The sequence below is a fragment of the Hypanus sabinus genome, chromosome 1 (assembly GCF_030144855.1).
Source record: "Hypanus sabinus isolate sHypSab1 chromosome 1, sHypSab1.hap1, whole genome shotgun sequence".
In the NCBI taxonomy this organism is placed as follows: Eukaryota; Metazoa; Chordata; class Chondrichthyes; order Myliobatiformes; family Dasyatidae; genus Hypanus; species Hypanus sabinus.
Window position 1 is genome coordinate 125,932,105 of NC_082706.1, and position 19,568 is coordinate 125,951,672.

Here is a 19,568-nt window from a genome sequence, read left to right on the forward strand (position 1 = left end):
ATGTTGGCTAATAATATGTTTTACTATATGATAAGGATTTTTTCCTTTTTGTTTTTTTTTAACCAAACAGCTGTTTTTTTTTCTCTGGTAGTGGGTTTAGTCTTTTTTTGTATAATAAAACTATCTCTTTTCAATATTATGTTTAAATTTATTTTTTATGGATATGGGGTAATGAGAGTATATTTGTGATTTCAATATATTGTAATCAATATAGATTCTACTGTATTCTGTATTCTTTTATGTAAGATATCAATAAAAATACTGAAAAAGAAAGAAAGGTAGAGGTAAAGATTTTTTTGGTGGTAAGGTGCCTTTGGAAATTGCAGAGGTTGCTGAGAAAAATATGTTGAATGCAAAGGTTGATGAGGTGGTAGGTAAGGACAACAGAACTCTATCTCTGTTAAAGTGGCAAGAAGATGAGTTGTGCACTATTATCCAGGAAATGGAAGAGATGCAGGTGAGGGCAGTATTAATGGTGGAAGCTCAGGTAAAAATTGAGTAAGCTGTTTATAATTTTCATACCAGGTGTCTAGGATCTCATTTGCAACTGCATTAGTTGTTGGTAAAGATTGTAAGAGTAATGCATTTTTACTTTAGTAATTTATGCGCTTTGCTACTTTACTAATTTATGCTGCTTTGCTACTTTAATCTGCTGTGTGTGCCTGTCTGCAGTTAGCCCCTTGGCCATCTTTGCAACACAGTCTTAGCTTGGACAGCACAACACAAAGTTTTGCTTAGATCTAGAACAGACATCAGTTTATAAGTATCCATTCTGTGCATCAACATCATTGAGGTGTTTTCTTATATGACCTCAGCCCAAGCCTTCTCTGCCCCCTTCAGTTTATGGACTAGGGGCATGTACCTTTCCATTTTATTTTGACAGGCTAAACATAAATCTGTATAGATAACTGATGTCTGAAGAATGGAGAAGAGACCAAGGAGAAATAATGTTTAGGAATCTTTGTACAAAGGAATATAACATCTTTTTGTCATAAAGTTCATAATGAATATCAATTAATGAAATAGTGAAAGACAGTTGATAATTTATGAAGTATTTTAAATTTTGCATCAGCTATATTAGGTAGGGATAATATTTTTGATTATCTTTATAATTCAATGCTACTAGTTCAAGAAAAGTCATTTGTGTTTACTTTTCTCTTTTAACTGAGAAAACAGGTGTATATGCAGAGGTGAGAATAATTAAATACCTACTATTATAGACCTATCTCTAACTTTACTAATTTAACCTCTCTGTACTAATTACATCAGCTACATTTTTTATCGGTACATTGTACTGGCTTACTTTCACCTCAGAGTATGCAAAACTAATTTTCCTTCGCCACTTTTTATGAGGCAGTATTTCTATTGGTGTTAATTGGTGATCTGAAATCAGGAGCTTATCATGTCAGGAAATTGAGAGCAAATTCATTTTATAACACTCTGACACAATACCAACAGAACGGCCTTTTATTTTGCTGATCAAGTTCTCTTAAAAATGTATTATGGCTACAACTTTAAGGCAGGATTTGTGTCCATCCCTGATTAATGTGTGGGTCTCCTCTGTTGACCACATTATTTGTTCATTATTTGAAATTATTTTAGTAGTGTTAGTGGTAACCATCACTCACATAACTGCAGCAAAGTAACCACAATTGTTGGATGCCAAATTTTAAAATCACAAAACTTTGGTGTGAAAAGTGTTAAAGTATTGCACTTTTCTGAAGCCGGTGTTGAGGCAAACTGTTTTAACACTGAAAAATCTTAATTGTAATTAATTTTTGTACACAGAATCTGATAGTACTCAAAGGGGATCACCAATGTTTTCATTTGTAATATTGCTGTAGAAAGTTTAACCACTTGATAAATTTGCCTTAAATTTGTCTTTTTTTGAGTAACATCTTTTTTCTTCAAGTGAAATGGAGGAACTAATGTTTAGTTTAACCTAGCATTTCATTATGGTGCTTTGACACAGAATTTGTTACTTTTCATTCATCACTTAGCTTATTTTGTATTATAGATCTATCATGTTCCAATTTGAAGAAATCGTGTTTTAACATGTGCGATTTAATGATTTTCTCACCAGTATCAAAGCTACTAATGGGATATAAAATTGGCCCTGCTTTAATGTAAAAAGCATGTGTAGCACATAGAGGGAAGAAAGCTCTATTATACCATATATAGATGAATACTGACTGTAGTTCATGATTGTGTGATTTTTATCTGAAAGCATCATAAATGCATATATGAATATTTTAAAGGAAAAGTTGAGCATAGCCATCTCTGCTCTTAAATTCCATTAGCAAAGATTGCTCTTATTTTTAAACATTGCCCTCAATCTGTATATGTTATCAGTGAGTTTAGCCTGTGTAGAATCAACTGATTTTAGCTATGAGACTAATGTGCTATTGGAATTGACCTTCGTAGCTCTTGCTCAAGGAATTTAGAGAGATGGAAATCAGCTAACTTTCCCATCTGATATTCTTTAGAGTATAGTGCAGTGTGAGAAGGATGGACCCTGCTATGATTACCCTTTATCAAGTTCCCTGTCATTTTGTGGTTTACTTCAAAGTTGTATCAAGCATACTTCTGAATTTTATTGCTAAACACTGAAGCAGTAGAAGATTGATGAGAAAACCATGCAAGTTTTTGTCTAAAAGCTAATAGTCTAATCAAAAATTCCCAAGTTAGACTGATTTTATTGCAGGAAAAAATACTGACCCAAATAAGATCTCCAAAGGACCATCTATTCAAACATAACTGCTGTTTAAAATTATAGTAAGTCTATATTTGGAGTATTGCATGCAGTTCTGTTCATTGCATTTTAGGACACTTGTTAAGGCTTTGGCAAGGGTACAGAAGAGGTTCACCAAGATGTGAAAGTTGTGACCTGCATAGCAGTAAAGAGAGGTTGAATAAAGTTGTAATATTTTCTCTAGAGCTGATGGGGACAATGTGATCAAAGTATATATAACTATGAGGCATAGATATGGTAGGTAATCAGTCTTCCTGTGTAGAGTAGAAATGTCAAATACTGAAGCCATAGCTTTGAGGTGAGGGGGAGAACATTTAAAGGAGATTATTGAGGCAGGTCTCTTTACACAGAGTGAAATCTGTTCAATGGGATGTGGTGGAAGCAGTACAACAGTAATTTTATTACAAAGGGTATTTGGATGGGCACATGAACAGGGAGAGAATAGAGGGATATGGACCTTGTGCAGGCAGGTGGAATCGGTTAGATTAGCATGGTTAGCACAGACATGGTTGGCCAAAGATCTGTTCCTATACTGTTACATGTAAGTGGCTTTTTAATAATCACTGAGTCTGACAACACAAAAATGGGCCCTTTTGCCACATAAGTCTGTGCTGATCATTAAACATTCATCTATGCTGAGCCTATGCTAATCTAATTTTATTCTCCAATCTATTCCAAACACTTTGTTTTGTTGATAATCCAGATCTGTCTAGTTGGAGCAGAGAAGGTTAAGGAATTATTGATAAAGATGTTAAAATCAAAGATTGTTGAGGTCAAATTGCTGAAGGGAAATTTCATGTTAAAAGAACTAGCAACTATGACACAGAAGAACCAACGTAAAGGTGGCAAGCAAATTCAGTAATAACTTCAAAAATGAATTAGATAAGTACTTGAAGGGGAAAAAGAGAAGTGGTGAAATTTATTGGAAAGGTCCTTCAAAGAGGTGTCCTTTTAAAAGAAGGGGCTAAGTGCTACTGAATCATTCTGTTAACCAGCATTCCTGCAGTTTTTGGGTAGAGAAAAGAAATGCAATTCAGGAAAGCTACTTGTAATGTGTCTTGGTTTCATTATATATCAAAAGATACCTTGTTAGATTGAGTAGCAGTGCATTCTTTAGCTTGCCAATAGAAACTATCATCATGTGCATGACTTTAAAACATATTTATTTAATTGCATGTTTTCCAGAGAGTCCAGATATAACACTTGAAAAGGATTTTTAAATATATTTCATCACTGGATCAGTGGTCTGTAGTTAATGAACAATGAATCATTACTGCATTTCATAGAATTAAATATACTTTATTTGCTAATTAATTGCAGAGACTGGCATCTCAATTTTTGCTCTCATCACTTAACTGTCATGAATGAAAAATTGACATAAACATAAAGTTCAAACACGAGGAAATCTGCAGATTCTAGAAATTTGAACAACACACACAAAATGCTAGTGGAACACAGCAGGCCAGGCAGCATCTATAGGGAGAAGCACTGTCGACGTTTCGGGCCGAGACCCTTCGTCAGGACTAACTGAAAGGAAAGATACTAAGAGTATCTCCTGTTACCCTGCCTGTTCTCCATCTCCCTCTGGTGCTCCCCTATCCCTTTCTTTCTCCCTAGGCCTCCCGTCCCATGATCCTTTCCCTTCTCCAGCTCTGTATCACTTTTGCCAATCACCTTTCCAGCCCTTAGCTTCATCCCACCCCCTCCGGTCTCCTATCATTTCGCATTTCCCCCTCCCCCTCCTACTTTAATATCTCTTAGTATCTTTCCTTTCAGTTAGTCATGACGAAGGGTCTTGGCCCGAAACGTCGACAGCACTTCTCCCTATAGATGCTGCCTAGCCTGCTGTGTTCCACCAGCATTTTGTGTGTGTTAAACAAAGTTGTGCAGTTGTTATTTATACAACTTAACATAAATCCAAGTGAACCAAGTAGTACAATATTCAAACTGGATATATCTAAATCTATGTCCTGTCTGCATTACTGAAATAAACAATTTTCTTTCATACTTTGTGCACACATCTGTACAGTACAGTTACTTAGCCCTACAAGTATTGGTATTATTTGCAATGTATTTCAACTGATGTTTGTTGTTTTGTTAATTTCTTCTACAATAGCCCAGTAGACCTGGCTACCCAAGCCCAAGATCCAGTGATGGGATTTTCCCTAGTCCTCAACATATGGTGCAACACAATCATTATCAGGTAAATAACAGATGTCATAAGTCATTTCAAATGCAAGGTAACTCATGTCAAGTAGAACAATACTGAATTTGAAACTTGTCCCTCTCAGTTAATTAACTCATTATTGCAAAACGTCATTAATGCCCTACACCCTGGACTGTTTTCAGTAAGAGTGAAGATGACCAAACTAAACGAGTTGAAGATTGCATAGTCTCAATATCAGTTATATGGTGGAAATACATGAAACGGAATTCTAGGTTTCCCCAGAATTTATATCAATTAATGGGCTGGGAACTGAACACAGGTTATTACAGTAATGTTTCTTTTTCCATTAGTTGTTCTGATATATTAACTTTGACTCTGAGACCAGAAAATAAGGAACAGGTAGATTTTCCATGTGTGTTATATTCTTTTTCCATGTGCTTATATTTATATCTTGATTTTCTTGCAGCTGAGTAAACATTAGAACATTGATATTAAATTCTATAATTGCTCCCTCTGTGATTCCCTTATCCTTCGTCCCTTTTCACTAATCTCCCTCCCACCACTTAACTCTGCAAACGGCCAAAATACTACACCTGCCCATTCACCTCCTCCCTCACCTCATTCTAGGCCCCAAACAGTCCTTCCAGGTGAAGCAACACTTCACCTGTAAATCTGCTGTGGATGTCTATTGTGTCCAGTTTTCCCGATGCGGCCTTCTCTACAGTGGTAAGTCCAATCGTAAATTAGAGGATCCCTTCGTCAAGCACCACCGCTCCATCTTGCAAATGCAGAACTTTCCGGTGGCCAAACATTTTAATTCTGATTCCCATTACAATTCCAACATGTCAGTCCATGGCCTCCTCTTGTGCCACAATGAGGCCACTGTCAGGATGGAGAAGCAACACCTTATATTCCATCTAGGTAGCCTCCAACCTGATGGCATGAATATCAAAATAGCAGTAAAAAACTGTATTCCCATCCACTTTTCTTCTATTTCCCACTCTGGCCTCTTATCTGTTCTCATTTATCATCTTCCTGTGGATCCTCACCTCTTTCCCTTTCTCCTATGGTCCACTCTCTTCTTCTAGCACATACCTTCCTCTCCAGCCGTTTTACATTTCCTACCTATCTGGCTTCACCTATCACCTTCTAGCTATCCTCCTCCCCCTCCCCTCACCTTTTTATTCTGATGTCTTCCCCCTTCCTTTGCAGTCCTGAAAAGGAGTCTCAGCCTGAAACATTGACTGTTATTCATTAGCTTTGATTTTCCCTGACCTTAAAAACTTGAAATAAAGACTAGGTGCTAGAAATACACTATAGATCAACTGTTAGATCTCTCAGTGGGTGAGCATTTCACCCTCAGTGAGGTGGAGGATTATTATGATACTATTAGGCAAGAACTTGAGAGCATAAGGAGTACTTACATGGGGTTCTGGATATATTTGTCCTATTGAGGCAGGGAAAGGATGGTAGGGTGAGGGAACTACAGTTGAAGTGAAGTGACAGAAAACATTTTCTAAAGGTTTAAGAAGCAAGTAGGTAATGTCTTGGGAGCCTGATAGAGCTCTTTGATGATTAGACAAAGCACATTGATGAAGGTAGAGCAGTGGATGTGGTGAATATGGATTTTGGTAAGGCATTTGATAAAGGTCCCCCACGTTGAGCTCAATCAGAAAGTCAGGAGGCATGGGATCTAGGAAAACTTGGCTATGTGGATTCAGAAATGGCTTGCCTACAGAAGGTGGTGTAGATGGAAGGTTTACTGCCTGGAAGTCAGTGACTTTTTCTGGGATTCCTGATCTTTGTGGTTTTTATAAATGGCTTGGAGAAGGAAGCAGAAGGGTGAATTAATAAGTTTGCAGATGTCACGAAGGTTGGTGATGTTGTGGATAGTTTAGAAGGTTCCCGTAGGTTACAACGGGATATTGTCAAGATGCAAAGCTGGGCTGAGAAGTGGCAAATAGAGTTCAACCTGGAAAGGTGTGAAGTCATTCACTTTGGAAGGTCAAATTTGAAGGTAGAATTCAAGTTCAAGTTTAATTTTCCATTCAGCCACAAACAGGTACACAGCTAAACGAATAATATTCCTCCTAGTCCAAGGTGCAAAGCCCAGAACATGCAAAACAGACAGCATATATATTTACAATAGCACATACTGTCTCAAAATAATATTAGCAGAAGTCTCTGAGTGGCATGGCCTGAAAATTGATGGAGCATGGGATATTATCCTGGAGCCATACTTCTGCAGGATCAAGCACACAGCAGTCCCTCATCTTGCACTGAGTCTACACAGATAAAGGCAATTCAGCTTGTCTACAAGGGAGCAAACACTGAAGAGTAGCACTGACGGGAGAGGCTGCTTAATACAGGGTTAATGCCAGAGTTCTCAGTGGTGTGAAGGAACAGCGGGATCTTGGCTATGTGACCAAGCTATGTGTTCAGTTATGGTCACCTCATAGAAAAAATGTGGTAGCTTTAGAGAGGATGCAGAGGAGATTTCCACGATGCTGTCTGAATTAGAGAGTATGTCTTATGACAATAGATTGAATGAGATATGACTCTGGGGAACAAAGAAAAATGTGAGGTGACTTGATAGAGGTGTACAAGATGATAAGAGGCATAGATTGAGTGGACAGCCAGAGACTTTTTACCAAGGCGGAAATTTCTAACACGTGAGGGTGTAATTTAATAGTGATTGGAGGAAAAGTATGGGGTGATGTCAGAGGTAAGATTTTATACAGAGAGTGATGGTTGCATGGAAAACACTGCCACGAGTGATGGTGGAGACAGATATGTTATAAGTATGTAAGAGACTCTTTGACAGCCACATGAAGGGCAATAATATTGATCTTAGAGTTGGTTAGAAGGCCAGCACAACACTGTGGGCCGAAGAGTGTACTTTGCTGTAGTGTTCTATGCAGGTCAAGCAACATCCATAGAGAGAAAGCAGTTCATTTTACAGAATTAGCTGTTGAATGATACGTTAAGTAATCATTGTTTAGGAATTGTTCTCTTTGCCCTTTTTACATTTCATTATTCTAAGTATGTTTTGTAGCAGGTTTCTGGATATACTGGTTCACATGGAATTTCACCCATGCCTGGAAGTATTTATTCTGCTCAGGCTGGTGTATTGGATGCTCATGATTCCTGGAATCACCATAGGCCTCAGGATATTCCAATATGGCCACAAAATCTGGAGGTAAATATACAAGTCAGTATTTGATGTTTGGGGAGATCTCATTGAAACCTATCAAATATTGAAATACCTAGAGTACTGTGCAAAAGTATTAGGCACCCTAGAATTTTTTTTTTGTGTGGTTGCAGATGATATGGCCTCCACTGAGCTCTGATCTCAACATCTTCGAGACTGTATGGGATTACCTGGAGAGACAGAAGCAAGCCAAAATCTGCAGAACTTGACAAGGTCTCTAAGATGCTTGGAACAATCTACTAGCTGATTTTTTTTTATAAAACTGCATATCAGTGTAGCTTAGAAAATTGATGCAGTTTTAAAGGCAAATGATAGTCATGCCAAATATTAAATTTAGTTTTTACGCTTTACTACTCTTTATAGCAATGTTTTTGATATTTTAAAGCTTTTCATTTCATTATTTTTGAAAGCAACTGTGCCTTACAGATTTTTTAATGTGTGCCTAAGTCTTTTGCACAGTACTGTAGGCAGAGTAGACCTAGGGTAACTAGGACCAAAGTCTCAGAATAGAAGGATGTCCCTTTTGAAGAGAGATAGGAATTTCTTTAGCCAGTGATGGGGAGGGGTGAATCTAGAGTTAATTGCCATAGATGGCTGTGGAAGCCAAGTTATTAGGTAACTTTAAAACAAAAGTCGATTAGTAAATGTGTCAAAGGTTATGCTGAGAAGGCTTGAGAATGGGGTTGAGAGGAATAATAAATCAGCCATGATGGAGTGGTGGAGCACTCTTGATGGGCCAAATGACCTAATTCTATAGTGGCATATGTCTTATGATCTATAATATTACACAGTTATCCTTTTAACATGGCAATGGTTATCCTTATCAACTTAAGCAATTTTGGACAAAATATGAACCTGTTCTTATCAAGATGCAAATAGAACATTTCTTAAATGAGATAAAGTCAGTGATCTAATATTTTTTACGCCTTCTGAACAAATTAAGTATATTTATAGAAATGTAGGCTGTATTTTGGCTAGATTGCTGTATTAAATTCTGTCTTTGGACAGTAATTAAGATCTGGTTTTGTTGCAGATGTTTGTAGGTGGTGTTGCAATAGACTTTGAAAATAACATGTTAGGAGCAAAGAATCTTGCTGACCTTTATTGTATGTAGCTTTTTGCATGGGAATTTAGGCAAGAATGGAGATTTCACAAAAAAATATTGGACACATTTGCTACCAATGCTGCAAAGCTTCAATAAATGTATAATAAACTGTGTGAGTAGATATCACATTGCATTTAAACATGTTATTATATTTTCAGGAGACTGGCAATTTGGATATGCGTGTAATGAGTCAGATGCTTCCAACAAATGTCATGGAAGAACGGTTAATAAGGCAACAGCAAGAAATGGAGGAGGATCAGCGATGGCTTGAACAAGAAGAGAAGTTTTTGGTAATTTCTTTGTTATCTGTTTCAGTGCCTTAATGCCATTACAGTGTACCATATCAGATAGATTGTGTGGAATTAGTAACAGCAAGAAACTGCATGGAATCGACAGACTCCATTCAATATCTTCTGAATTATTCAGTCATCTATATTTCTGGGTTATTCTGAAAAGAAAGGCCATAATTACATTTTAGAAATATGATGAAAGAAATGCCAGGTATTTGGCATCCATTTTGCCACATACTTCCAGTGAGCTATATATTTTAATATCTTTTATAGCCAGAGGGATTTATTTTGAGAAAGGAAAGCAATCAAGTATTCTGAATTTAGCAGGTGTGTTGTTTCTGAAACTGCTAAATTTCTTATGTATTTTACATTGTGTCAATCTGTATCACAGGAACAGACAATTTAGCTCAACTTGTTTCTAGTCCCATAAAAAACACACAATGCTAGAAACGTTCAGCAGGTTGGACTGCATCTGTGGAAAGATACAGATTAGGAAGGATAAAATATTTCAAATCAAAGTCTCATTAGATTTTCATCATCTGTTCTTTTTTGATTATCATTGTACCCCACCTTAATCTTCTTTTAGAATTTTATCCCTCAAATGCTTAACAAGCAAAGCATGCAGAGATGAGTTAATCCAATAGTGGGTACCTTACAGAAGACAAGTCAGAAAAATAATACTGGGAACCAAGAGTCAAGTGAAACTTAACTGAATTTAGTAATAAAAATGAGTGGATAACCTAATGATCTGCATCAAGAACGTTAAAATAAAAATGGGTATGGATATGGTAGCTCCTCTGGTTATTAGCTTTCAAAATTGTCTAAATCCATACAAGTTGACAAATAGCAAATGCGATCCCCCTATAATCAGGGATAATGGTATCTAAAGTTATGATAGAATTGAACAAATTCAATGTGGACTTGAGAAAGAAAAATCATAATTGATTGATCTGTGGGAATATTTGTAAGATATATTTAGTAGAATAGAGAAATGGATGTAGTTTATTTCGATTTTCAGAAAATTATATGGTCCCTTGCAATGTTTGGTGAGTGCACCAATTTAATGTACATCAGTGGATGAATGGAGAGGTTAGGGTATATTTTTCATACACGATGTTGCTGGGCCAACTGATGTAGATGCACTGGTCATACAGCAGTCTGCTGGACTGCAAATTCTGATTCAGTCATGATGTATATAAATAATCAATGAAAATAGTAACATGGTTTTTTTCAATGTGTTTTTTAAAATACATATTGCTGCTTGAAACTTCATTTGGATTGGTTAATACAATCCCATTTGACGATGAGATGGTGTACAGAGAACGTAACATCGTAGCATAGTGGTTAGCACAATGCTTTACAGTACTAGCAACCTGGATTCATTTCCCAAATTACCATCTGGTACAGGAATTGCAAGGCATCTGGTTGCAAGTCCCTAAAGGATTGGGAGGACTGCTGAAAGGATTGTTGGGGTCTTTCTCTCCATAAGACATAGGAGCAGAATTAGGCCATTTGGCCCATCAAGTCTGCTCTGCCATTCCATTTTGGCTTATTTATTATTCCTCACAAGCCCATTCTCTTGCATTCTCACTATATATTTAGCACCTTGATTAATCAAGAAACTATCAACCTCTGCCTTAACTATACAGCCATTTGTGCAATGAATTCCACAGATTTACCACTCTGGCTGGAGAAATTTTCCTCATCTCTGTTCTAAATGGATGTCCCTCAGTTCTGAGCTGTGCCCTTTGGTCTTACACTCCACTACTAAAAGAAACATCCACTCTATATCTAGGCCTTTAAAAACTCAGTGAGATCCCTCCCCCCCCCCCCCCCACCCATTCTTCTAAACACCAGAAAATACAGGCCCGGAGACTTCAGACATCTGGATATGTCAACCTTTTCATTCCTGGGCTCATTCTGATGAACCTGCTGGACCCTCTCCAATGTTAGCACATTTTTTCTTTAGTTAAGAGGCCCAATACTGCTCACTCTAGTCCCAAGTACAGTCTGACCAATGCTTTATAAAGCCTCAGCATTACTTCCTTGCTTTTGAATTCTAGTCCTCTTGAAATTAATGCTAATATTGCATTTGCCTTCCTTGCTACTGACTCAACCTGCAAGGTAACCATTAGGGAATCCTGCATGAGGGCTCCCAAGTATCTTTGCACCTCTGATTTTTGAATTTACTCCCCATTTAGAAAATAGTCCACACTTTTATTCCTTCTGCACTTCCCTACACTATATTCTATCTGCCACTTCTTTGCCCATTCCTCCAATCTGTCTAAGTCCATCATGAGACACACTGCTTCCTCAGTACTACCAGCCCCTCCACCAATCTTCATATTGTCCACAAACTTTGATCCAAAACCATCAATTCCTTCATCCAAATTATTGACATATAATGTGAAAAGGAGTGGTCTCAAGACTGACCTCTGCAGCACACTGCTAATCACGGACAGCCAACCAGAAAATAACCCCTTTATTCACGCTCTTTGCCTCTTGCCAGACAGCTGTCTTCTATCCATGCTAATACCTTTCCTGTAATACCATGGGCTTTTAACTTTGTCAAAGGCCTTCTGAAAAACCAAATAAACAGCATCAACTGATTTTTCTTTGTCTATCCTACCGGTTTTTCCTCAAAAGAATTCCAACTGACATGTCAAGCAAGATTTTCATTTTAGAAAACCATGCTGACTTTGGCCTATTTTATCAAGTGCCTTCAAGTACCATAAAACGTCATCCAACATCTCCAATCACTGAAATCAGGCTAAGTGGCCTGTAATTTCCTTTCTTCTGCCTTCCTCCCTGCTTAAAGAGTGGAATGACATTTGCAATTTTCCAGTCTTCAGGAACCATTCCAGAATCTGGGATGCAGTCCACCTAGTCCAGGTGACTTATCTACCTTCAGATTTTTCAGTTTCCCAAACACCACTTCCTTGCTAATAGCAGTGACGCTCACTTCTGCCCCCTAACACGTTTGCATTTCTGGCATTCTGCTAATGTCTTGCACAGTGAAAACTTACTTTCTTTTTAAATCTTTTTATTAATTTTAAGAAAAACATCGATGAAATATGAATACAAAGTGTTTGAGAATACATAATAGTTTAAGTAAACAATCAGATGTATAATAATCAATATAAAAGGCCTCCCAAACTCACAGTATTTATATAAAGGAGACAAATAAAAGAAAAAAAAAAGAAAAAAAAACCCAAAAAAAGAGAAAAAAAAACTAACCAACATGGGCCAATATATAATGTTAAATACATACAGTAGTGCCAATAACTCCAAACCTCCATCCAAATAATTAAGGATAATAAAAGTAAGGTTTAGGAAAAGACAATTTAACTCATATGAAAATGTTGAATAAATGGTTGCCAAATTTCTTCAAATTTAACTGAAGAATCAAAAACCACGCTTCTAATTTTTTCTAAACTCAAACAAGAGATGGTTTGAGAAAACCACTGAAATACAGTTGGAGGATTAATTTCTTTCCAATTCAATAAAATAGATCTTCTAGCCATTAACGTAACAAATGCAATCATTCGTTGAGATGAAGCGGATAAACGGTTATTATCCATCATTGGTAAACCGAAAATTGCAGTAAAAGGATGCGGTTGAAAATTGATATTTAAAACTCTTGAAATAATACTGAAAGTATCTTTCCAATAATTTTGTAAACAAGGACAAGACCAGAACATATGAGTCAATGAAGCAACATCAGAATGACATCTGTCACAGGTTGAATTAACATGAGAATAAAATCGAGCCAGTTTATCCTTAGACATATTAGGGCATGTTTAGCACAAATAGAGGACGAATTTACCAATAATAAAATTTTTTCCCATTGCTCAGTGGATATAGGACAATGCAACTCTTCTTGCCATTCCTTTTTAATTTTTTCTGATACATCTGGCTAAAATTCTTTATGTAATGTCCAATGGACATTCTTTTGAAAAAGACTGTAACTCATTATACAAAAAATTTCTACTTGTAAATATCTAAAAAAATGGGTTTTAGGTAAATTATATTTGTTAGATAGCTGTTCAAAGGGCATAATGTTATCATCCAGAAACAGATCACGAAAACATGTTATACCTTTTGTTTTCCATAAAAGAAAAGCTTGATCTATAGATGAAGGCCGAAAGCACAGTGAAAACTAATGCAAAATATTTCTGAAGTTCATTTGCTTTTTCTTTGCCCTCTTCCCCCCCCCCCCACCCCACTACCTCTCTAGCATCATTTTCCAGTGGTCCAATATTCACTGTCTTTTACTCTTTATATATTGGAAAAAAGACTTTTTGTATCCTCTTGGCTTGCTTACCTTCATATTTCATCTTTTCTCTCTTTATGACTTTTTAGTTGTCTTCTGTTGGTTTTTAAAAGCTTCCCAATCCTCTACCTTCCCACTAACGTTTGCTATGTTATGTACCCTCTCTTTTGTTTTTATGCTGTCTTTGACTTCCCTTGTCAGCCACAGTTGCCTCATCCTCCCTTTAGTATACTCCATCTTTGAGATATATATTTCCTGTGCTTTCTGAGTTTCCCCCAGAAACACCAGCCATTGCTGTTTTGCCATTATTCCTGCTGGAGTAACCTTTCAATCAACCTTGGCCAGCTCCTCTCATGCCTCTGTAATGCCCTCTACGCTACTGTAAAACTGATTCGTCCAATTTAATCTTCTCTCTCTCGAACTACAGGGTGAATTCTATCATATTATGATCACTGCTTCCTAAGGGTTCTTTAACCTTAAACTCCTAATCCTGAATTGCTGTTCCCTAGTGGGTTCAACCAAAAGCTGCTCGAAAAAACATCTTGTAGGCATTCCATAAACTCCTCCTCTTGAGATCCAACATCAACCTGATTTTCCCACTCTACCTATATATTGAAATCCCCCATGATTATCGCAACATTACTCGTTTTACATGCATTTTCTACCTCCCATTGTAATTTGTAGCCTATGTCCTGGCTGCTGTTCAGAGGCCTGTATATAATTCCCCTCAAGATCTTTTTACTCTTACAATTTCTTAACTCTACCCAGAAGGATTCTACATCTTCTGATCTTATGTCACCTCTTTCTAAGGTGATTTGGGATATTTATCAGGAGGACTGCATTCACAGGGCCGTTAGCATTATTAATGATCACTGCCATGTGTCCAATAATCTCCTTGATCCTCCTCCCCTCCAGCCGCCCCCAACTATCAGCAGAGGCTACTGTAGCATTAGGACAAGAACTGTAGGCATGGGAAACAGCTTCTTTCCCCAGGCCATAAGCCAGCTGAACTCCCTGCCACCACCCAGGTCTCTTCATGCACAAATCGCCAGTAGCATTACTCTGTTTACTTTTAACTTGTGTCATAAATGCATCTTACTATTTGTTAATTAACTAGTGGTAATATTACTTAGTGTTATGTGTGTGAGTTACATGTACTGCACCTTGGTCTGGAGAGCGTGGTTTCATTTGGCAGTATACCTGTGCTCAGTTGAATGACAATAAATTGAACATGAGGATTTACATCATAGCCTGGCAAATGAAAAGAACCAGGGGCAAATGATCACAGAATGTTGCAAGAAACCTAATTTGTAAATGGATGTACTCTTTTGCATAAAACCCTGCTATAAAGTTTATGCTCATTGTGTTTGGAACTAACTGATTGCAACCAAATATGTACATGCATAATGTTGAACATAATTAAGTTCATGTAGAGTTCAAAATAAGGGACATTTTGCATTTTTATAGTAGCTTTCAGAACCTGAGGATGTGCCAAATGCATTACAACTGATAAAGTCCTTTATTGAGAAGTTATTTGTGTTATAATTGGGGAGATTAACTGTCAGCAATTTGCATACCATAAGAACCTACAAATTTCAGTATAAATAAGTAATAGATAACTTGTTTCCCTAATGGTATAAATTTATCAATCAATAAATATTGATCAGGTTTTTGTTGAATACAGTTCAGTGGCATCTTTTGCATTCATGTTGCAGAGTAAACAAAGCTCAGTTTAGCATCTTAATGAAAGTACATTTCTGACAGTGCAGAAATCCTTCAGTGGTATTTCATTATAAATTCAGGCCATTTAATTCTTGATTATTCTAAGAACATTACTTTATTCTTGGACCTTGTATATCAGAATGGTAGCAAGGATGAGGCAATTCAGCAATAAATGCTATCATTCAGTCAAGTAAGTTAATCCAATACTGGGTCTTTTCTCCAGTACTGGGACAGTAGATTACTCTTACTAGATAATATATAAGAAGATGTTAATTAAATGTGTTGGTAAATAAGACTGGTTAAATTAGTTCAACAGCATACACAAAATCCTGAAGAACTCAGCAGGCCAGGCAACATCTATGGAAGAGTGTAAGGTGTCAAGGTTAGAAGGTGGGGGAAGGGAGGAAGAAACACAAAGTGATAGGTGAAACTTAGAGAGGGAAAGTTGATTGGTGAAAGAGATACAGAGCTGGAGAAGGGGGATTCTGATAGAGAGGACAGAAAGCCATGAAAGCAAGAAAAGGGGGAGGAGTAGCAGAGTTACATGATGGGCAGTTAAGGAGATAAGGAGAGCGGGAAAGGGGAATGGAGAAGGTGGGGTGGGATTACCAGAAGTTCAAGAAATCAATGTTCTTGCCTTCAGGTTGGAGACTACCCAGGTAGATTATGAGGTGTTGCTCCTTCAACCTAAGTGTGGCCTCACCACAACAGTAGAGGAGACCATGGACTGACATGTGGGAGTGGGAATGGGAAGTAGAATTAAAATGGGAGGCAACCAGGAGATCCCGCTTTTTCTGGCGGATGGAGTGTAGGTGCTCGGTGAAGCGGTCACCCAGTCTTCATCAGATCTCACCAAAAAATTAGTTTATCACTGGTAAATTAGCTTATTATGGTCACATGTACTGAGGTACAGTGAAAACCTTTTGTGTATACTGTTCATACAACAGTTCATTGAGGTAATACAAGATAAAACAATAGAATGCAGTGTAAAATTTTACAGTTATGGAGTGAAGTGCAGTGCAAGTAAACAAACTGCAAGGCCATAACAAATAGATTGAGAGGTCAAGAATTTTATTGTAGAAGAAAACTATTCCATCGTCTTATAACAATGGGATAGAAGCTATCCTTGAGCATGGTGCTATGTGCTTTTAGGCTTTTGTACCCTCTACCCAGTGGGAGGGGGAAGAAGAGAGAATGCATGGTATAGTTTGGTTCTTTAATTATGCTGGCTGCTTTACTGAGTCATTGAAAAGTATAGACTCAGTCCATGGATGTCAAGATTGTTTCCATGATGTGCTGAGCTGTGTCACAATTCTCTGCAGTTTCTTGCTGTCACATACAGAACAGTTATTGTACCAAACCATGATGAATCCAATTAGGGTGCTTTCTGTGGTGCATCGTTTAGAAATTGGTTAGGGTACAAGGGAATGTGTTAAATTTCTTTAGCCTCCTGAGGAAGTTGAGGAGCTGGTGATTTTCTTGGCTGTAGTATCAGCATGGTTGGACCAGGGCAGTATGTTCATTCTTAGGAACTTGAAGCTCTCAGCCCTCTCAATCTCAGCATTTTTTATGTAAACAGGAGCATGTGCACCACCCCCTTCCTGAAATTAATACCTAGCTATTTTGTTTTGTTAACATCACAGAAAGGATTGTTATCATGACACCATGTTACTAAGCTTCCGGTATTCCAACTCATCATTATTTGAGATATGGCCCACTACAGAGCTGTCATTTGCAAACTTTCAGATGTAGTTAGAGTAGACTATGGCCACACAGTCTTAAGTATACAGAAAGCAGAGGGCTGAGGATGTAGCCTTGTGGGGCACCAATGTGGAGAATAATCATGATGGAAGTATTGTTGCCTATCCTTACTGATTGCGATATTTTGCTCAGGAAGTGAAGGATCCAGTTGCAAAGGGAGATGTTGTGGTTGAATTTACTTGAAGTTATAGTGTTGAAGGCATCTGTAGTGATGGTCTTAGAGAAGGTGTAGTCTTCAGATTGAAGCAGGGAGAGATTAAAAATATCTGTAAATACACCTGCCAGTCAATCTGTGCAGGATTAGAATGTAGGTTAGGACACTACATGGAATAGAGGTGCAATGAGTTTTACTTGATCAATAAGAACATGCATTGTAAGCTCTGACAAGAAATTCCTTGAGATTTAGATTCCACTGAATTTTATGTTGTTAGACATAGAAAAATAATAATCAGATGGGGATATGACCATTTATAGTTCCTCTTCTTGTGGACTGGTGTCTATGTTGAATTCTAGTGTCCTCACCTAGTTTAAGATGTATCCTACTCCCCATTACCATAGTGTATCAATGACATGAGACTCATTTTCACATGTATTGTGACTACCTATCCAGTTATTCAGAACTCATGACTGATTCACAAGTAAGAGTTATTGCCTCTGGTCTTTATCTGTAATCTTGATCTTCAAGAGTAAAATCACTTTGTTTATTTTGAATTACATCTTTAATACTGTTAGAATAGAGATACTGATCTTTCTGTCTCAAAGTGAGCTGACAAGGTTTGAGACTTTTGGTCAAGTATTCCACGATACTTCATGGTTAAGCTACAGTCATACTTTATTACAGAGCAAGAAAATATTTAAGGCTGATTTGACTGTAAGTATTTACTTCACTTCACTGTGATGAGAAAGAAGATTGGACCCTGCCATTTTATAGTTTATATGTTTCTGGAACCTCCTCCACTAAACTATATTTATGAACTATGTCTGCAATTAGCAAGTTGTTGATATATTTTAGGATTTCTGGCTAAAATTGACAAATAGTTTAAATCAGCAATTTACTTTCATTGCATTTATGTATTGTTTTTCAAATAAATAGCTTAATTTTTCAAAAATTGCAAATGCTAAGCAGGTTGGGCTGCCTCTGTGGGGAGGGGAAGCAGGTCCTTGACCAAATTGCTACTCTTTCTCTTAGATGTTTCCTGATGTATTTCCAGAACTTTCTGTTTTGATATTTCTAGCAGCTCTGATATATTCCTGTTTTTTATGTAGTTAAGCATTAATATGACTTCTGCTCAAAATAAGTCATTGTTTCTCTTTGGAATACTAGTAACAGCAAAGAAAACTCTTTAAAAACATTAAATCTATTTTTTTTAAACAAATCTGGTTATAATTCATTTAAAATCATATGGTTTCAATTGAATGAATGAAACAATTAGGAATTAAATTGAGGTCTTGCATGTATGATTTATTTCCAAAAGCCAAGATTAGAATTGGGTGGTACAGAATGTTCATCAATTCACCACCACAGATGCAGATTCATGACCACAAATATTCATAGAGTTCATTCCTGTGTCGGGGTGTGGAAGCAGCGACTAACAGTGCCTGGAATTACAAAGACGAATTAGATGATTACTTAGTCTTGTTTCTTAGCAAGTTTAGGAATACGTTGTAAAACAATGGTAAATAATGTACCATTTCCAACAGGTTTTCTTTGAAAGAAAACTCCACGATGTTACAAGGAACTGATATAGTAATAGATTAGAAGCTAAAAGGTCAAGAGGGACTGACAAAAGCTCAATTGTTGAAGTAAACTTTGGAATGTTATTCAAGCATGAAAGATAGCGAGATGAGGAATTTTAGGAAAAGGATTTCAGGTTGTAAGATGCAGAAGTCTTTTTATTTGCATTATAGATCTCAATATTACTAACAAGACATAGTCATGAAGTAACACAGCGCTGGCATTTGCCCATACTGACCGCAGCATCCTCCAAGCTACTCCTCTAAATGTATCTTTCCAAATTACTCTTAAATGCTGCACTTGCAGCTGCCTTGACCACTTCCTCTGCCAGCTCATTCCAAATATTCACTGTCTTCTGATTAAAGAAGTTACCTCTCAAGTTTCTCTTAAACCTCTTCCCTCTTACCTTGTATCTGTCCCCTCTAGTTTTGAACTCCACCATCCTAGGGAAAAGACTACGTCTGTCCACCTAATCCATATCCCTCATAATTTTATAAACTTCTGTAAAGTCATCCCTCATTCTCCTGCACTCCAAGGAATTATGATTCATTG

General features: G+C 37.2%; 1 protein-coding gene across 15 annotated transcripts in view; it reads left to right on the forward strand.

Moving 5' to 3' along the window:
* LOC132397252 (focal adhesion kinase 1) overlaps positions 1-19,568 on the forward strand; it is a 545,830-nt gene that overhangs the window by 494,576 nt on the left and 31,686 nt on the right. For 13 of the 15 annotated variants that reach the window (XM_059975823.1, XM_059975834.1, XM_059975802.1 and 10 more), the window contains 3 exons: positions 4,869-4,955; positions 7,975-8,118; positions 9,394-9,525. In XM_059975823.1, coding sequence (XP_059831806.1) covers positions 4,869-4,955; positions 7,975-8,118; positions 9,394-9,525 — 363 coding nt within the window. The remainder of the gene's footprint in view (positions 1-4,868; positions 4,956-7,974; positions 8,119-9,393; positions 9,526-19,568) is intronic. The other 2 variants (XM_059975759.1, XM_059975740.1) reach the window with 1 other exon arrangement.